The sequence below is a fragment of the Balaenoptera physalus genome (genome assembly GCF_965194825.1).
Source record: "Balaenoptera physalus genome assembly, chromosome: 6".
Classification (NCBI taxonomy): Eukaryota; Metazoa; Chordata; class Mammalia; order Artiodactyla; family Balaenopteridae; genus Balaenoptera; species Balaenoptera physalus.
Window position 1 is genome coordinate 86,912,650 of NC_138885.1, and position 19,883 is coordinate 86,932,532.

Sequence of the window (19,883 nt, forward strand, 5' to 3'; positions counted from 1 at the left end):
TATTCAGAAAACTGGTTTATTTAACTGATGGCTACTCTTTACTATGGGGTCTTGGAACACTAAATGGTCTTTACTGATCTTTAAATAAGTTGTGCTTTATACCTGCTCCACTGTTTTCAAGATAATTTTGGATTTTAATAAATTTGGATCTTTAATAAGAGCAGTTGTGGGTTAAATTCATAAATCAGTGTAAACGGAAATACCAACTACCTTGTACAACATCTGAGTTTATATATAACAATTGGAAATTCAATAGTTTAATCTTAGATATTAACTAGTTTATAAACTTCAGGTAATGCTTTTTTAACTTCTTTTAACTGAGTTCAAAAACATAACTTTGATGGGCAGCATATACTACTCAGACTTCAACTCAAATGCCATCTTCTGCCTTTTATCATAATGATATGAGGAAAATTGAGGGAAAAAAATTATTCCATCTGATTTAAGTACTTAAGAATCAGCCACAGCTCTTCAAGAAAACTTTCTTTGAGAAATGTGTTGATGTTTTCAAACGTCTACAAAAATAGAGAAATAGGCCAAAGAGAAAGCAGCTAGCTAAGCATGAGAGCCAGATGGCCTGGCTCTGACTCTCAACTCAGCCCACTGCTAGCTGGGAGACCTTGGGCAAGTTATTTAACCTTTCAGAGCCTTAGTTTTCATCTCTGTGTAATGGGATAACAGCAGTATCTGTGCCAAAGGGTCACTGTGAAGATTAAACATTAAGGGCTGGGCAGTTTCTGGAACCCGTGGTGGTACAGAGCAACTCACAGTAAGTAACCAGGCCCTCCCTTTGATTTGCCGGTACCCAACTTAAACACTCTCCCCCTTCTTCCCAAATACTTAGTTGGAAACAAATTATTTATCCTTCTTGGTATGTTGCTAATCTATCTATATTTTGACTTTTAGGAGTGAGGGGCAACTCGGACTTCTATTTATTGGTCTCTTATAGCATGTAAAATAGTGAGCTGGACAGAGAAGGTTTTTTTTTTTTTTAAGGCCTATATAATTAAAGAAACAATAAACTAAACAACATAGAAGAAGGTTGTTAAGTGCCCTTCAAGCATGCAGCAATATGCCCATTCTCAGTGTGCTAGGAATAAAAGTATTCTGAACAAATGGCCAGATTAGTGATGGGTCAGGCATCTACACCTGGGGGAAAATGATTCGTTTTAAAATATCACTTTTCCTACTGATCTTTCTCACCTTGAATCTATTGTTCTTCAATGTGTTTGTGCAATAAAACTGTTCAAGTATTAAAGAAAACTGCAATAAACAGTAGCTTAGAAGTTTGGGTTAGATTCCATGAACGTGTAATAGATTAAAGCAGCATGATTTTTGGAATTTCTGTGGCAGCATTTGAGGGCCTCTTAGGTGCCAGACACTGACAGAAACTAAGGAAAAAAGGATGACAGTAAACAAGGTCACCAAGGCCTCTTGGTGTTTGTATTAGAGTGGAGGAGAGAGACAAAAAGGAAGGAAATGAAATAATTACAGAGTGTGATTAATGTTTTGAAGTTAATAAGCAAAGTTGTAAGAGTGGTTAACAAGGTGGAGTGAGGGCTTCAACAGATAGCCCTCACTTTTCAATTATTTGTAAAGCAAATAACTGCTTTACAATGTTGTATTAGTTTTCTGCTGCACAGCGAAGTGAATCAGCTATACACATACACATATCCCCTCCCTCTTGGACCTCCCTCCCCCCCCATCCCACCCATCTAGGCCATCACAGAGCACCGAGCTGAGCTCCCTGTGCTATACAGCAGGTTGCCACTAGATAATCTATTTTACACATGGTAGTGTATTTATGTCAAACCCTAAGGAAGTGCTTTCTGATGAACTATAACATATGCTCAGACCTGAAGTTTGAGGAGTGCCCACCATGCTAAGTCTGCTTAGGAAGAGTACTACAAAGATCCCAAAGAGAAAAGAGCTTGAGGTGATCTAGGAACTGTGAGGAGGTCCAGTGTGCCCTGTGTGTGGTGGCACAGGATGAGCTCCAGAGGTAGACAGTGGATGGAATGTGCCTGGCCTCATAGTCATGGTAAGGGGTTTAGAGTTTATTCTAGCTACAAAGGGAAAATGTCATTATTAACTTACTTAGTCGTCTGAATTTCAATGGGGGCTTAGTGGTGACACGATCTGTTTACATTTTTAAAAAACTTCTGTGGCTTCTGTAGAAATGAAGGATTATAAGAGTGTAACAACACTTGTAGGAAGATAAGAGGCTAGAGCAAAAGTCTGGATAAAAATGGAGGTGGCAGGAGGATTGTAGATGAGCGACTGCATGTGATGTGAGTATGTGAGGGAGCAGAAGAATGAAGAATCCATGGGTTTCTGGCTGGACAGTGGTGCCGTTTGTCGAAATTCATTATAAGTTTTACACATCCAGGAGAAAGCAGAAGCGGAGATGTCAGGCAGGCAGTTGGATACAGAGGTCTGGATTTTAGAGGAAAGATCTACACTGGACATTCAAATCTGGAAGATATAATCCAGGAGGTAATATTTAAAGACACAAAAAGTATGAGGTCACTTGGGGAGAGGATGCAATGAGAAAAGAGAAATGCAATTGGGGTCCTTGGGAAATCCAACATTTAGAGGAGGAATAGCTAGCAAAAAGCATGAATGTATCCGGTGAGAAAGGGAAAATCAGGAGAGGGTGATGACTTAGAAACAAAGTGAGAAGAATGTCTCTAGAAAGAAGAAGTTGTCAACTGGTAAAAACTGCTAAGAGGTTAAGATGAAGACAGAAGAGAATTCATGGGATTTGTCAACATGGAAGTCATTAGTAATTCTGAAGAGCATCAGTTGACTGGAGAGGATGAAAGGTAGACAGGAAAGAGGGAGTGAGAAGCTGGAGACAGCACGAGAATTGTGCTGCAAAGAGGAACAGAGGTTATGGGACAGTAGCTGAGGGGATACGGATGTTTAGACAAGTGGCATTTGTTGATTTGTTGTAAGATGAGAGATTCTGGTTGCATGCTGGTAGGAATTATCCAGTAGTGAGAGAGATAACTGCTGATTCTAGAAACAGAGGGTACAACTGAAGGATAAAAACCCTTGGCAGGAGGAAAAAAATGAGATCTGGACTATCCGGTGGATCTGAACTACCAGAGGGTGCAGCAGTCAACAGGTTTATGGATTTGGTTGTGCTAAAGGCCCTATTCTGATGGCTGCTTATTTTTTCAATGAAGGATGAGGTGAGATGCGGGGGCAAAGGGCAGGACAAAGAAGGCATACGTGGTTGCTTTGAGAGTGGGAAAGCAACTCTTCCAGGGAACGGTAGTAGGACTGCTTCATAGTGTTATGACCCTCCTTGAGATTTCTGACAGTCAAGGTAAAGTAAAACCACCCAGCACAGTAACAGGATTATCACACACTGTTGTGATGACACATCTACCTGTTAGTATCTTCCACCAGAGTACAGATTAGTTGAGGGTCAAGATCCTGTCTACAGTATTCACTGTTGATATTCCCCAGTGTCTAATAGAGCGAGCCAGTGAATTCACCATTCAGTGATGAATAAGGAAGCAGGATTATCTTTGACACATTAGTAAAAGCAGGGCATATTAATGATCATTTAGAAATTGTCATTTAAAGACAACACCATTTTGGTAAAATTAGGAATCGATAGTATTTTTAAAATAATACTTTTGAAAGGTAGTGGCCCCTTCCATTAAATTTGAAATAAAACATTAGGGTGGCCACTGAGTATTAAAAAGACAATTGATTAAGAAAATAAATTTCCTCACAACGTTTCAATCACAGAACATATGCTCATATTAGCTATTAACTGTATTAAATTTTGGAAGGACGTATATAACAGGGAACAACGCATATTTTAGGAGTCTGCAAAGGTATGCTCTTCGAGGCACCAAGAGATCCTTCTTTTTAATGCTGTGCTGCCTTAATTCCCCAAGGTCACCATAAGACTGTGGTTGATTATCCCATGTATTGTTAATTTGATGATTCCTTTCTACCTAACTTTTTTTAGAAATAACTTCAAAATTACACAATTTTGTAAAACTAAAACAATGCAAGGGACGTATACTCCTTATTCAGATTAATTTCATCCCCATTTATTTTCTTACTCTTGCTCTCTCTTGCTCACTCTGTCTCTTCACAAATTTTTTTTTCCTTAACCATCTGAGGGTAAGTTACATACGTGATGATTAAATTTTTAACAGCTGGATAAAGTGAGCAAGAATGTTACATTTTTGTTCAGTGTTGAAATATAAGCCAACTCATTCCATCGCTGCACTTACCATCTCCCGGAGCATGCTTGTATTCTTTGTCTTCCATCACTTCATAGTCAAACCCAAGAAGATCAATAGGGATGGTGTATTTCCTGGCATAGTTCTGCTGGGCACCAGTCAGGAAGGCTTGTGTGAAGAAGAAGCCAGAAAGCCAGAACACTGGAGGAGGGCCGACCTCATACCATTGCTGTGGTGTCAAAGCACAAGTGTCCTGACAACAGGGTCTTCAACTTTGAATGCAACATGGCTTAATACAATTTGCCACAAACACTCCGCCTATTATCTTCTAGGTAAACTAATAAGTAAGCTAACACTTTGAGGAATAAAAAGTCATACTCTCAAAGTTTGAAAAATAAGCAGCATATTCAGCATTCGTTCTGACTTCAATTTTGTATCCATTGCACCAGCTCATGCAATGATATGAATCATAATGTGCGTGAATGCAGATACAAATGTCTGTTTTATACATGCCCAGTGATTCCTTCAGAAAAGCTCCATACAATATTGAGTTTCTAATATACATTATTGCACGCTACATCATGTTGTTTAATTGAATAAAATAAGATCTCCCTACAAGGTCTGGTCAGACGACAATGTTTTTTTCACTTTTTTTCCTCTCCGGTTATTAGTACCCGGTAGAATATTCCTTTAGAAGTTTTCCCTTCTACTTCACCAAAATACAGTGAATCTAACATATGAAGACATAATATTGTACAAGGAACTTCCAGAAGATACAGGGTAGTGAGAGCTTAAGATCTTTATAAATATCAAGATATCTGGATATTCTGTTCATATCATATATTATAACAAGTAGTTGAGTTACTGACTCTAATAGTAAAGTATAGAAGTCAGTCTGAAGAAGTGAATTTGAAGAACTTTCCCCTATAAGAATCCAAGGTACAGTCTTCACTTTTCAAGAACAGTCTTAATCCTTCAGTACCAAGTCTAGTATCAAAGAAGGCCTATATTATGGAAGGGGTGTTTTGTCATTTTACCCCCGGAGAAATTTCCTCACGGGCAATTTTTGATGTATTATGTATAGTACCTAGGAAATTAATCAATACTTCTAAGAAATACAATTGTTAATAATAACATAGTTAAGCACCAGTATTGCCAGATAATTAGGAGGCTGGCTTCTGCCCACTGTACATTTCCAAGACAATTAAGCCTTTGAGGTTATTACTGACTTGGGCTGAAACAGCAATCTAGTGATTTCATGACCTGGAGGGGTGCTGGACAAGGAAGAAATAGTTCTCCTTACTAGTAGCTTGTCTGGCTTTCTAAGATGCTGTGCTGTAGGAATCTCTTTTAAAACTAAATATTTAATGGAAGTATCAACATAGCCAGTCCTTTTCTCTCTTCAAATGTCCTTGGCTTGAATGTCTAACGTCACTGAGCACAAACACCTGCTCCTAAAGAAGCTTTCAGAGATTCTACTTCCAATGTTAGTATTCTGACAATTCCATGTAACAGTTACACAAGCTATATGCAGTATTGGGTAGTGGTCATTTGTGCCTGGGATGCACAGGAAAACAAGAGAGTAATACTCATTCGTTAGGCATCCTGATGAAGAAAATGAAATCAGAAGAAACTTAACATATGAGCATTTGGATGAACTCACCTGCAAAAACTTCAGTCTTGCAAGGAAGTCATTCACATAGCTCCCAAGTGGTTTGAGGCTTGGGTATGATTTACCCATCCACATTCCTGGAATTTTGACATTCAGAATGCTGCTAACCACTTCCTCAAGATCTGTAGACATCACTACAAGCCCCTGAAACACATTTAACCATCGTTTAACACAACTGTATTCTAGATTACAAATAATTTTATAATTATATTTGTTTACAATTATGATTAGTTAAGGTTGAGCCATATAGCAAAAAAAAAAGATATTTTCTTTTGCTCACAAACTGTGGAGTCTTTGAATTATTCCTTAGAAAAATATTAACAATTGTAATCTAATCAAACTTTAATGGAAAATTTCTTTTATTGAAATATAATTGACGTACAACATTAGCTTTAGATGTATGACATAATGATTCAATATTTGTATACATTGTGATCATCACAGTAAGTCTAGTTAACATCCATCACCACACATAGTTACAGCATTTTGTGTGTGTGATGAGAACTTTTAAGATCTACTCTCTTAGCAACTTTCAAATATGCAATACACTATTATTCACTATAGTCACCAAGCTGTACATTACATCTCCATGGCTTATTTATTTTGTAACTGAAACCTTTTGACCCCCTCTACCCATTTTGCCCACCCTGGAAGATCTCAGCACTTGGCTTCTCACTAGCTATTAAATCACAGCCTAACTTTGACTTAGTTTAGTTGTCCATTAAATGGACAATTAATATATCTCTGTCCTGCCTTCTTAAAAGGAGAGTGATAAATATAAAATGAGGAAAATGATAGAAAGTGCCTTGAAAGGTTAAAATATCCTGGATTGCAACTATGAAGTCTAATTGATCTCATCCCATTTTGAAATGTAAAATAGATCATTTCATTTCATTGCTTAAAACTCTCTGAAGGCTTCCCTTTACCTTTACACTTTAGAATAAAATTGAAGATCCTAAGAGATGGTAACACTTTGAGGCCCTTGAAAATTTTATTTGATCCTGCAATTGGGCCAGTTGCCATCATCATTTCTGTTTTCTTCATAGTTGACAATATAAATTCCAACTAACATACGGAAAAGATTTTAGAGAAAATTTAATGGATTAAACACCCATATTTCATTTGCCTCCTTCCCCAAACCCTGAAACAAGAGTAAAGGAATTTATTTGTTAGAAGCACAAGCCTAGGGACTTCCCTGGCCATCCAGTGGATAAGACGCCACACTGCCACTGCAGGGGGCACAGGTTCGATCCCTGGTCAGGGAACTAAGATCCTGCATGCCGCGGCGTGGCTAAAAAAACAAAAAACAAAAAAACAAAAAGCCTACAAGTGCAGGAAAAATAGGAAAAGGCAAGGCAATATTGGGAGCTAAAAAGCATGTGGACTGTTGGTAGTTGACTTAGTAGTCAGGAGAAACTGGCAGATGGGAAAGTTAAGAATCGACTAGATATACACTAGGATACTCAAAATATCAATATTTGGAACTGATGGCCCTAGCTGAAAGGGAAGAGAGGAGGGTGGTGCTAAAAGAAGATTGTTGAAATCTGGCTTAAAAAATAGATTCCTGGGTCTTCTCCCACAAAACTGTACATTATCCACCTTGAATGAAACCTGGAAAGGAAAATGAAGACATCCCTACAGCGGAGGGGATGCCAGGCTCAGGTGGGGTCAGAATTCCCATACTGAAATCAGGAATTAAGTGAATTCATGTGTATTGGTTGCTGAGCTCCCTGAGGCCTGTTTCCCCTTTTATCTCCCAGAATGCGGAAAGCCAGGCCTTCATCTTCCAGGAAGCATACAGGGAAGACCAGGTTAAGGAGAAACACAAGACACTGAATACTTCTTAGCCAAACAGCCCAGCCAGGTGATACCACAGCCAGCCGGGCCGACTCTTCTCTCCATAATAACTCATATCCAACCACTCTTCTCCACCTCCACTGCTACAAGAAACCAACTCAGCTGGACTACTTCAATCACATAATTGGGTTCTGCCTGTGCTCTTGTTTCCCTACAATCCTTTCTGCAGTGGTCAGAGCAAACTTTAAAAATATAAAATAGATCATTTCATTTTATCACTTAAAACCCTCTGAAGGCCTCCCTTTACCTTTACACTTTAGGATAATATTGAAGATCCTAACCTTGGCCGACAAGGCCATCATGAAGCCCGTGCCTTCCTCTCTCTGTCCTACCACTTCCCTCGTGCTCACTCTACTCTAGACAAGCCAGCCTTCCCTACCGTGCTCCTGGACCACGCCAAGCTGCTTTTCTCAGGGCCTTCGTGCTGGCTGGACCCTCTGCCCAAACGTTCCATGGCTTGTCCCTCCCATCAGGCCTCTCTCTTCAGAGTGGCCTGACCCCAAAAGACTGAGTTTCCCACCCATCATTCTTATCCCATTTTATTTTTTTCCACTGAACTTACCAATGACTGAAAAAAATAAATTTATTTGTTCATTTTTTAATTGTTTGTCTCCCTAAGAAGTAAGCTCCCTAAGAAGTAAGAGAGCAGAAGCTTTGTCTTACTCCTTAACATTTTATGCCTTCTTAGCATATATTCCATCCAACAAACGATCGCTATAGGTACCACATTCTATACTCATTTACACATTTATTAACTGTCAGCCCCAGAATTCTATACACTTTTTAAGGGCGGGGATTTTTTTTTTCTATCTCCGGAACCAAGAACAGTGTTTTCACAGAATTTGTGCCCAATAAATATTTGCTGAGTAAATGAATGATATGTTTATTTCAATGATTTTCCCTTGCTGTACTTCTCCTTACCTTGACTGCTTTCTGGATGTTAATGCATGATTCTCTTATGGTCTGCAGCAACTTATTGAACCGTCCCATCTCTTGGACAAGCACCGTGTTCATACTCTGAGTGTAAGTGGTTGGGTATCTCCTCATTGCAGACTCAACATCAAAGTTGTTTGGAAGTTTGCCCAAGATGTCACCAGCGACCTCATGTACTACTTCATCCGATGATTTTGCACCAGGCTCTGCTGAACGAGACTGGAAAGAATCCAAACTACGAATCAGAAATCCTCATAAAAGTCTAAGAATTGCTGGATAGGAAAACTCCTAAAGTAAATTTTATAAGAATGAGTACTATTGATACTTTGCTATTTTAACTATGATTCTTCTCCCCACGAGATTTATTGAAGTGTTGATAACAGGCATGGGAATGGAGTTTCGGGAGAAAAGCAATTGTTAGAAGGTAGAAGGTCATGTACAATGTTCAGAAGCAAAAGAGGGTCTGGAGGAAGCAAACAAGCTGCACATTGTGCTGTCCGGGGGTCAGGGGAAGAGCAGATGATGCAGACAGAGGGAGAAAAAGCGTTCATGTTGGGGGTGGGTGGTCAAGTGATGACGGGCATCAAAGCCCAGGAGGACAAAATCTGGTTTTGCTTTGAGAAAGCTCGCCACAAAACATATTTGGTAATAACTCTGGTGCTTAGTGGTTGCCAAAAGCAGAGATAGAGTTTTTTTTTCCTTGAACCAAGAGGGCAAAGAAAATAAGCTCATCTCCTCTAAGCAGTTGGAAGAGTTATGGCGATAAGGCAGACTTTAGGGATTCACACTGGAAGCAAGGAAGGGGAATTTCATTTCAATTTTTATTTTTTATGTTTATAGTGACACCGTGTAAATGAATCTATATTTTCTGGGAAAACCCTTTAAGTCCTCAGAATAAATGAATGTATGTGTGTGTGTGTGTGTGTGTGTGTGTTGAGAGAGAACAAGCACTGTTAGAATATAAATGAATATATCTCATACTTTTCCAGTCCGTGGAAATTGTGTTCAGTCTTATTTCAGATTTTATATTTTCTAGTGTCTATATTGGCTCTATTCTATAAATATTGACTGTTACTTCTACTTAAGTTTCTAGTGAGATTTTTAATGCTACCTAACACATTCTTATGAAGTTGTGCAATAAAAAAATTAAATGTTGGTAAGTGTTAATTACATGTTAGCAAAAAAAGGGATCTGCCAATATAGTAATCCTTTATCATGATCCCAAAACATTAGGTTTACAACTAAGTATATAAAACAAATTACAGAGAACAAAGAAGGTAATGAACATTTGGCCAAAACTAGTGAAATCTCTATTTCCTTTGCATTTAAAGAATCATATGCTGACTTCTATTTGTATTTTGACGTGCACACAATATACTATAAACTCAACCATTCCTATTTTCTAACAAGAGCTGTGACTCCACCAAAAAACCCCAAAGGAAAAAAAAAAAATCTTAGCCCTATAGCCCTTCAAAAATGTAAGAAAAATAATTTAGTAACACAAACATTCCTATACCTATTTCTCACACACCAAAATCACATAATTGGGGGGGGTTTGTTTTAAAAGTAATATCCAACTGATATTGAGAATTAAGAGCAAAAGGGTGTTATTTATTTGTAATTATATAACTTAGCTTTTTTCCTTTTTACCACTTTTCCTTAGAGTTTTCACAAACACCATTTGAAATCTAACAGTCGTTTCCCTTTTATTAAACAAATAAAGATAAGTGGGATCCATTTTCAAGGAGACATCATGGAATTTAGCCTTTCCATTTCTAGTTTCACAATATTTTAGGTTGAAACAATTTTCTTATTCAAAAAAGAGTCTGGCACACTATAAAACTCTTAGAGGAAAACATAGGCAGAACACTCTATGACATAAATCACAGCAAGATTCTTTTTGACCCACCTCCTAGAGAAATGGAAATAAAAACAAAAATAAACAAATGGGACCTAATGAAACTTAAAAGCTTTTGCACAGCAAAGGAAACCATAAACAAGACGAAAAGACAACCCTCAGAATGGGAGAAAAGATTTGCAAATGAAGCAACTGACAAAGGATTAATCTCCAAAATTTACAAGCAGCTCATGCAGCTCAATATCCAAAAACCAAACAACCCAATCCAAAAATGGGCAGAAGACCTAAATAGACATTTCTCCAAAGAAGATATACAGGTTGGCAACAAACACATGAAAGGATGCTCAACAACACTAATCATTAGAGAAATGCAAATCAAAACTACAATGAGGTATCACCTCACACCAGTCAGAAGGGCCATCATCAAAAAATCTACAAATAAATGCTGGAGAGGGTGTGGAGAAAAGGGAACCCTCTTGCACTGTTGGTGGGAATGTAAATTGGTACAGCCACTATGGAGAACAGTATGGAGGTTCCTTAAAAAACTGAAAATAGAACTACCATACGACCCAGCAATCCCACTCCTGGGCACATACCCTGAGAAAAGCATAATTCAAAAAGAGTCATGTACCACAATGTTCATTGCAGCTCTACTTACAATAGCCAGGACATGGAAGCAACTTAAGTGTCCATCAACAGATGAATGGATAAAGATGTGGCACATATATATAATGGAATATTACTCAGCCATAAAAAGAAACGAAATTGAGTTACTGTAGTGAGGTGGATGGACATAGAGACTGTCATACAGAGTGAAGTAAGTCAGAAAGAGAAAAACAAATACCGTATGCTAACACATATATATGGAATCTAAAAAAAAAAAAAAAAAAGAAGAAAAATGGTTCTGAAGAACCTAGGGGCAGGAAAGGAATAAAGATGCAGACATAGAGAATGGACCTGAGGACACAGGGAGGGGGAAGGGTAAGCCGGGACAAAGTGAGAGAGTGGCATGGACATATATACACTACCAAATGTAAAATAGATAGCTAGTGGGAAGCAGCTGCATAGCACAGGGAGATCAGCTCTGTGCTTTGTGACCACCTAGAGGGGTGGGATAGGGAGGGCGGGAGGGAGACACAAGAGGGAGGGGATATGGGGATATATGTATATGTATAGCTGATTCACTTTGTTATAAAGCAGAAACTAACACACCATTGTAAAGCAATTATACTCCAATAAAGGTGTTTCTTTTTTTAAAAAAAAAAAAAAAAAAAGAGTCTGGCAGTTAAGCATAAGCAAAAGAGCTCTGCAGAAGTAACATTCTCTGCTCCAGTACTGGCTCCTGTCATTTCAAAAGAAATTTTCATTAAATACACAATGTAAAGGTCTTGTCATCGTGACCTTGCTCTCCAACCTGCAGTTCTGGTCTATCTCATTGCCTCTGAATTGTGGTTAATCCCGATGTAGAATCACTGAACTCCTGCTTACCCATTACTATAACTGTACTTGCCAATCTGAGTTGGAGGATATTGAAAGAGGTTGTTTAATTACATACTGAGAAGATACCCCAAGTGTATTTAAACTTATTTGTTTGGTTCTGAGTCATTTTCTTTTGGAATGAGCCCACTGCTTCATGTGGCACAGCCCATCAGGTTTAAATAAAGCCAAAAGACACTATAAATCTCCTGCTGTCAGACTGTTGTGTACTACAGGCACTGATGTTCCTAACAACCTACTTATTCATGTCTGTATATATGCTTTCATGCTCAGGCAATAACTGATTTTAATGGTATTAACATGTAAAATGGACATATAAAGTAATCTTTGTCCTTCCTGCCTTATTAGTAAATGTCATCTTACAGTAGACCAGAGCTAGAAGTTCCATGAACTCTTCCATCAGTGACAGCACACTACCTCATCCTCCTAATCTGGGTCTTTTAGCTTCCCGCCCCCCACTCCCAACCCAGCATCTCTGGTTATCTGCCTTCTAGGTCCTATCCCATTTTTAGAATCTAGAAAGAATATCACATAGTGGTTCAGAACACAAATTCTGGAGCCAAAGCTGCTTGGCTTTGAGTCCTGGCTTGAAATTGTACTAGCTGACCTTGAGTAAATGACTTAATCTTTCTGTGTCTGAGTCTTTTAGCTGTAAAATGGGAATAATTAGCACCCTCACTTCATAGGACTGTCGTAAGCATTACACTGTTATACTTAAAGCATTCAGAACACTGCTCCCATACAGTAAGCACTATAAAGTTATTAACTATTATTGGTATTAATCTGAGATTCCATAAAAATAAAAAAGACCAGCTCGAAATCAGTTTGGGGGATAATTTGCTTGACTGAATAAACATCCTGAACTTACTAAAATTTCATTCAATCACTAAGGGAACTCACCATTTGGACTAATTTGCTTTCAAAAATAAAAAAAAAAACAAACAAGCATATCTTCTAATGGGAGAACAATACAAGGGAAGATCTCTAAATAGACAAGCAAGATTAAATATCTTTCATTCAAATGTACTGACTCGTGCCCATGGCATGCTGAAATCTGGTGCCTTGGAAGGTCATTCTCCGACATGCCCTTACATTTATGCTCTCACCAGTGGAGCCGCATGTCTAAGAGTCAAAGGTTCTCCTAAACCTTTTAATTTATTTTGTACTTACTATTATATTCCTTAAATATTATGTAATCTGATAAAATATTGATGCGAAAGAAACTATTTCTATGTAAACTAGGTTAAATGTTCTAGAATATTTGATAAAGATAAGTCATTTAAAAATGTTGAATTAGTAAGAGAGAAAATAAAATAGGCAGAATTCTAGATGGATTCTGGCATTAAACTGCTTCCAGGTATCTTTGAAATTCTTCTTCCACTTTAAACGAAGTAAAAAGGGATAATGTGTTAGGGCATGATTTAAGCAAGAAAGGCAAAATGGAACTCCTAGCAGCAGAATGATATCAAAGAATACTCAGAGGTACTCAAAGAATATTATTCAAAGAACTCTTGGAAGCAGAAAGATACTCAAAGATTCTTCCCAAATCAAAAGACTGATGAAAACAAAACCCACACATTCATTTACTTTATGCTTAAACCCATTTTTAAGGTACGTATTTTTTTTCTTTTCCTTAAAGTGGTTCTCCACTTGAAGAGATGGAATTCCGTGCCTGGGCCTCTACCCTGTTGTCTCATGCTGACTGGGGGGTATCCTTTCCAGCCTCAGAAGCCAGTTCCTGCGCAGATCACACACCTGTGTGAGAAGAATGTTATCAAACAGCAGTTGAGTTTCTGACTGATCTTTAGTGATATCTGCATTGGCGTTCATCCCAAAGATTTCCGGAGCTGGGGTCAGCGGCAGTGTCTTTGTGTATTCGATGTAGCTTTTGTGCTGCAAAGATGAGTAACAAGGAATCAGGAGGTTAGAAATCAGGAAATCAGGTTAGAATTATAGAAATCTAATTATCCTGTAGAGCTTGCTCACTGAAAAGAGATAATTTTTAATACTCAAGTTACTGAGTGGATGAGCCTGAGAGCCTGTACACTGAATGCTTTCATTTTCTTTCAACCTGGGCCAAAGTGTTAAAAAAAAAAAAAAAAGAAAAGATATGGACACATTTAGAGAGAGAAAAAAATGTCCCATTCAATTGGAATGGATCTGAAAATGGAGAGAGGAATATCCTGGCTGCTTCATTTAGAAATTCTTCCAGAGAAATCTTTCTGTGCTGCATTTGCTGATGACTGTTCTTAGTTTATCACAATACTTTTTTTTCTGCTTTAGTCTGATTTTTCTGTTTACTCTTATTGTGATAAATCCACGTAATTCAGAAAAGTGAAAATCATCTGAGATTTTATCATGAGATAACCACCATTAATATGGTAAATCTTTTTATATATATGCAGACACGTTTTATATTTTATTTATGTGAATTTCTATCAAAATTCCATACTTTTCCTGATGCTCATATAATCATATGCAAACTTTCATATATTGGGCTGGCCAAAAAGTCTGTTCATAAGACATTACAGAAAAATCCGAACGAACTTTTTGGCCAACCCAATACACGTACGGTAGCAGGGAGATGGGTCATTGGTGGTTTTTCGACAGGGGTCATGTTACATAACCTGACTTCATCTTTGGCCATCTTCTCACTTACCAAATCATCACTGGAGATCTTGTTACCATGACTCCCTATGTTGACTTGCCCCACCCAGTCAGTGACCCGGGCTCTGGGACTGATTTTTCTCTTCATCTCTATTAGTGTCTGCCCTCAGCTAGAATCCATCCTAGTGGATGATGGGGTCATGGTATGTGCCTCTGTTGCCTGTGGCTGTGTTTTTAACTTTCAATATGTGCCCTTTTGACTTCTGGGAATAAAATGAGAACCAATTTAATTGTGCTGGCAGTCCCTAGAAGTCTACTGTGTGATAATCTGAAGGCAGATACCACATCTTCTACTAGACAGGACTGGAAAAAATAGCAGAAGAGAACCTTGGTCTTGTGAAGCAGGTGTGATGCTCTGTCCCTTTCTACCTGTGGGATCTTGGGCAAGTCATTTAACTTTAGTGAATTTACTTTCTCACTTGTAAAAGGGAAAGAAAGAATAATAACTCAAATGTTAATTAGATGCTCCAGTGGGATAATTACATGTAACTGCTTTGTAAATAAGCATGATCTAAATGTTAACTATTATCATTAATACTATTTTGTAACCCTTTCTCATGTGTATTTCCATTTTAATTGGGGACCATGCCTTTTTTCCCAAAGCACTGAATTCACAATAATAGGATTTCAGGTCACTGAGGAAGCCATTCTTGGGTGAGGAACATTTCTGATAGTCCTCACATTACAGCAAATAGGAAACCACTAACTCCATCTTTGTATGGGATTTGCTCTGTCCCTATAGGACTGAAGAAAGTACACACAATGGTTAACAAAAAACAAGGCTTCTTTTAAAAAAAAAAATCACCTTTTTCTATACCAGAGGAATTCCACATTTTACTGCTTTTAGTTTTCTTGAAGAGCATATGTACTTACATCACCAGAAGGAGGCACAAAATAGATGCCACTGGAGTCGAATTTATAGTGCGGATCCTGAACTAATTCCATGTTGAAGAATTTGTTTAAGATGCTGCGCAGCGTGCGCCGGTCCCAGTCGTCAGTCACGCGGCCGCCGTAATTGCACTCGCCCGTCATGTACTGCAGGGCGTCGTAGGGCAGTTCCTAGAGTAGAGGTCAAGTCGCTCAACCAGTCAAGACTTAGCAGTGGCACATTATACAGGATCGTGCTTCTTGTTTGCTCATGTTATTTAAACAGTTTACGGAAAGTTTCCATCAACACAATTTCCCTTTATATACTTCCCATTTAATTTGTTGTAATTTTCCCCAGGGTCTCTCTCTCCTTCTGTGATTTGTCATTTCCATTAGGTCAGTGCAAAGAATAGAAATCCTCTATTAACTTGTGAACTCACCTCTATTCAACCAACATTAATGGACCACCTACTATACGCCGGATGCAAAATTAGTTAGACCATAATCCCATGCTTGAAAATCCTGCACTGTTGAATGACATTCAAAACCAATCCAATATAATTCCGAGATAATCAGTGTTAATTTCCTTCACCACCTTTTTATATCTGTATATGTTTTGACAATTGGAATCACACTATATATACAATTTTGCATATAATTTTTCACCAAATATATTATGAGATATCTTTTACTGTTTCATGAAATGTTCTTTGGAAATACTTTTTTAATAACTGTCTTCTAATATTGAATATTTCAGTTGCTCCTAATTTTCTACTTTGTTAAATTGTTTCATTAAATATACATCCCTTAAAATTGCTAATGATTCTTTAGTCTAGATTCCTGAAAGGGAAATTACACTGTCAAAGGAAAGAAGTTTATAAAAAGCAACTGACTAATGTCACCAAACTGCTTTCCTGAAAGGCTGTAATAATTGTAGGAATCAGTTTTAAAATCTTTGCTAATTTGATTGACCAAAGATAATTAATATTGCATTAATTTGCATTTTCTAGAATACTAATGAAATTTATGATCTTTTCATATGTTTAATAACATTTGTTCTTCTGTGAACTAGCCTCCTACCTATTTTTTCAGTTAAAGTTTTAATAGTTTTATTTGTAAAGCTCTTTTATAAATCTACCTTTATCAAATTTGTTGAAATATTTTCCCTGTAAGTTTGCCTTTTTATTATATTCTCTAGTACATAGAATTTCTAAATGTTTATGAATGCAAAAGAATTGATTTTTCATTTTTCATATTGCAATTTTATTTATACTAAGCATAAATACTTACACAGCCACCAGTAATATAGAGAATTCTCTCACTGCTCACAACAAAACTGAGTATTATCATTTAGGGAAAAAAATGATAATTAAACAATAAAATTGTTTTCAATTTTTAATTTAATTTTTTGGGATATAATTGACATATTATATGTTTCAGGTATACAAATAATGATTTGATATTTGTATATACTGTGAAATGATCACCACAGTAAGTCTATTTAACATCCATCACCATAATCACAATTTTTTTGTGTGTTGAGAACTTTCAAGATCTGTTTTCTTTAGCCACTTTCAAATATGCAATATACTATTAACTGTAGTCACCATGCTGGACATGACATATCTTAATTTTATTTTACTTACTTATTTATTTATTTATTTATTTGATATTGACATTTAAAAAATGTTTATCCACTGCTTGTATTTCTTATTGTTAAATTATCTACTTTATTCTTTTATGTGTTTTCCTCATATGAATGCTTTTTTTTCATTATTAAAAGCTCTTTATAAAGATACCAAATCAGTTTGTCAGAAAAATTTTAGGTATTTTCTCCAATTTTCATTTGTCTTTTATTTTTATGATGTTTAATTGTTTATGGTATTTTAATATAGCAATGTTTTAAAATGTTTTCTACTAAAATACAGCAATCTTTTTACTTTAGGATTTTTTTCACCATTTTTGTGCTATAAATGCCCTTCTGGCAGCTATCTGCTAAAAGTTAAAGTGTATATACCCTACATCTCAGTGATCCCACTTAGAGGAATCTCTTCAGTAGAAAACAATAGCACTTGGGAAGAATAGGTGGTAGTGATTAGAGAGAAGGAATTTATTGAATTCGGGCTTGGGAATTAAGAGACTTGTTACTTGGTAGAACTGGAAGTGAAGGCAGTGAATTTAGGAGAACAGCTCAGTGACCAAGACGTGGTGGAGAAACAAGCAGAACCAGGAGGGAGAACAACGGCACGGTGTTGAGGGGAGTTTGCAGATGCAGGCACTGCTTGGGTTTGCCTTGTTGACAGGTCCCCACCTCATAAAACTGAAATATAGTAAGAAAACTCCTGTGTGAATTAAATAGTATATGAGCGTGAGCTGGGCCCTGGGAGGGCTTCGTGAGGCAGACATAAGATGAGATCTGGAGGGGGAGGAGTTTGACTTACGTTGAAAGGGTTAAACCTGCCAACATTCCCCTGAGAGCTGATGGGTAAACTTGTTTCTCTCAGCAGCTTGATCACAACCAGGGCCAATCAAACTGGGGAATGCATTCTCCCAGGCGCCCAGGTCCATCGGTTGAGGTTGCAGAAAGAGTAGCAGCTCGCTGCTGGGATTTCTTCTCTGTTCTGTGGTTATAAGAGGGTTGAGACCACAGGCCGGGAGAGAGTGCAGAAGTCGGCAACTATATGCGAGGTTATATATGAAGTTATTCACTTTAACATTACTTATTAGTAAGAAATAAAAAGGAAATAAAATCCTGATAGTCAAAAGAGGGAAATGCTGTGTATGCAGCCATTAAAACAAAGATCTGTATCTATTTTGGAAGTTGTCCACAACATATGTGAGAAAAGCAAGCTGAAAATGATATGCTGAAAATGACATACAGATGTAATTATGTTTTTGAGGAGAATGTGTGCGTATATTGTATATATGTGTATATTTAACTATTTGTGCATAGGAAAAAGTTTGGACAGGCCCTCCTAAGCTGTGAAGTTGATTGCTTTGGGGGTGAACTTAGGGTGAGAGTGAGGGGTGAGCCTTTCACTCGCACACAATCACACACACACAACCCTCCCAAAGGGAATTACCCATTTGCCAAGTACATTATATACATCCACTTGTATTTTCTTCTGTTACAGTTTACTTTTTCTTATTTATGTTTTTTAAATTAAAATATATAAAGAACTCATACAGCTCAATCACAAAAACCAAAAAATCTGATTAAGAAATGGGCAGAGGGGCTTCCCTGGTGGTGCAGTGGTTGAGAATCTGCCTGCCAAAGCAGGGGACACGGGTTCGAGCCCTGGTCCGGGAAGATCCCACATGCCGTGGAGCAACTAAGCCCATGCGCCACAACTACTGAGCCTGCACTCTAGAGCCCGTGCTCTGCAACAAGAGAAGCCACCGCAATGAAAAGCCCGTGCACTGCAATGAAGAGTAGCCCCCGCTCGCCGCAACTAGAGAAAGCCTGCGTGCAGCAACAAAGACCCAATGCAGCCAAAAATAAACAGATAAAATAAATTTATATAAAAAAAAATGGGCAGAGGATCTGAATAGATATTTTTCTAAAGAAGACATACAGACAGCCAATAGACACATGAAGAGATGCTCAACATCATTAATCACCAGGAAAATGCAAATCAAAACTACGATGGGATGTCACTTCACACCTGTCAGAATGGCTATTATCAAAAAGACAAGAAATAATACATATGTTGGTGAGGATGTGGAGAAAAAGGAGCCCTTGTGTACTGTTGGTGGGATTGTAAATCAGTGCAGCCACTATGGAAAACAGTACGGAGGTTCCTCAAAAAAAATTAAAAACAGAACTACCATATGACTCAGCAATTCCACTTCTGGGTATTTATTCAAAGAAAATGAAAACACTAATTTGAAAGGCTATATACATCCCTATGTTCATTGCAGCATTATTTCCAATAGCCAAGACATGGAAGCAATGTAAGTGTCCACTGATGGATGAATGGATAAAGACGTGGACTGTATGTGGAATACACAATGGAATACTACTCAGCCATAAAGAGAATGAAATCTTGCCATTTGTGACAACATGAATGGATCTTGAGGGTATTATACTAAGTGAAATAAATCAGACAAAGACAAATACTGTATGATTTCACTTAAATGTGGAATCTAAAAACACAAAACAAATGAATAAACAAAACAAAACCTATAGATACAGAGAACAGATTGATGGTTGCCAGAGGGGTGGTGAGTTGCTGGGAGGGCAAAATGGGTGAAAGAGATTAAGACGCACAAACTTCCAGTTATAAAATAAATAAGTCATGGGGAGGTAAGTACAGCATGG

The 19,883-nt window shown here is 37.6% G+C and overlaps 1 protein-coding gene across 1 annotated transcript in view; it reads right to left on the reverse strand.

Annotated features, from left to right (window-relative positions):
- Positions 1-19,883, reverse strand: part of DNAH7 (dynein axonemal heavy chain 7) — a 234,348-nt gene that overhangs the window by 8,287 nt on the left and 206,178 nt on the right. The window contains exons 58-62 of the mRNA XM_082466856.1: positions 15,569-15,754; positions 13,784-13,921; positions 8,662-8,892; positions 5,875-6,027; positions 4,263-4,440 (exon numbers count right to left, since the gene is read on the reverse strand). Coding sequence (XP_082322982.1) covers positions 4,263-4,440; positions 5,875-6,027; positions 8,662-8,892; positions 13,784-13,921; positions 15,569-15,754 — 886 coding nt within the window. The remainder of the gene's footprint in view (positions 1-4,262; positions 4,441-5,874; positions 6,028-8,661; positions 8,893-13,783; positions 13,922-15,568; positions 15,755-19,883) is intronic.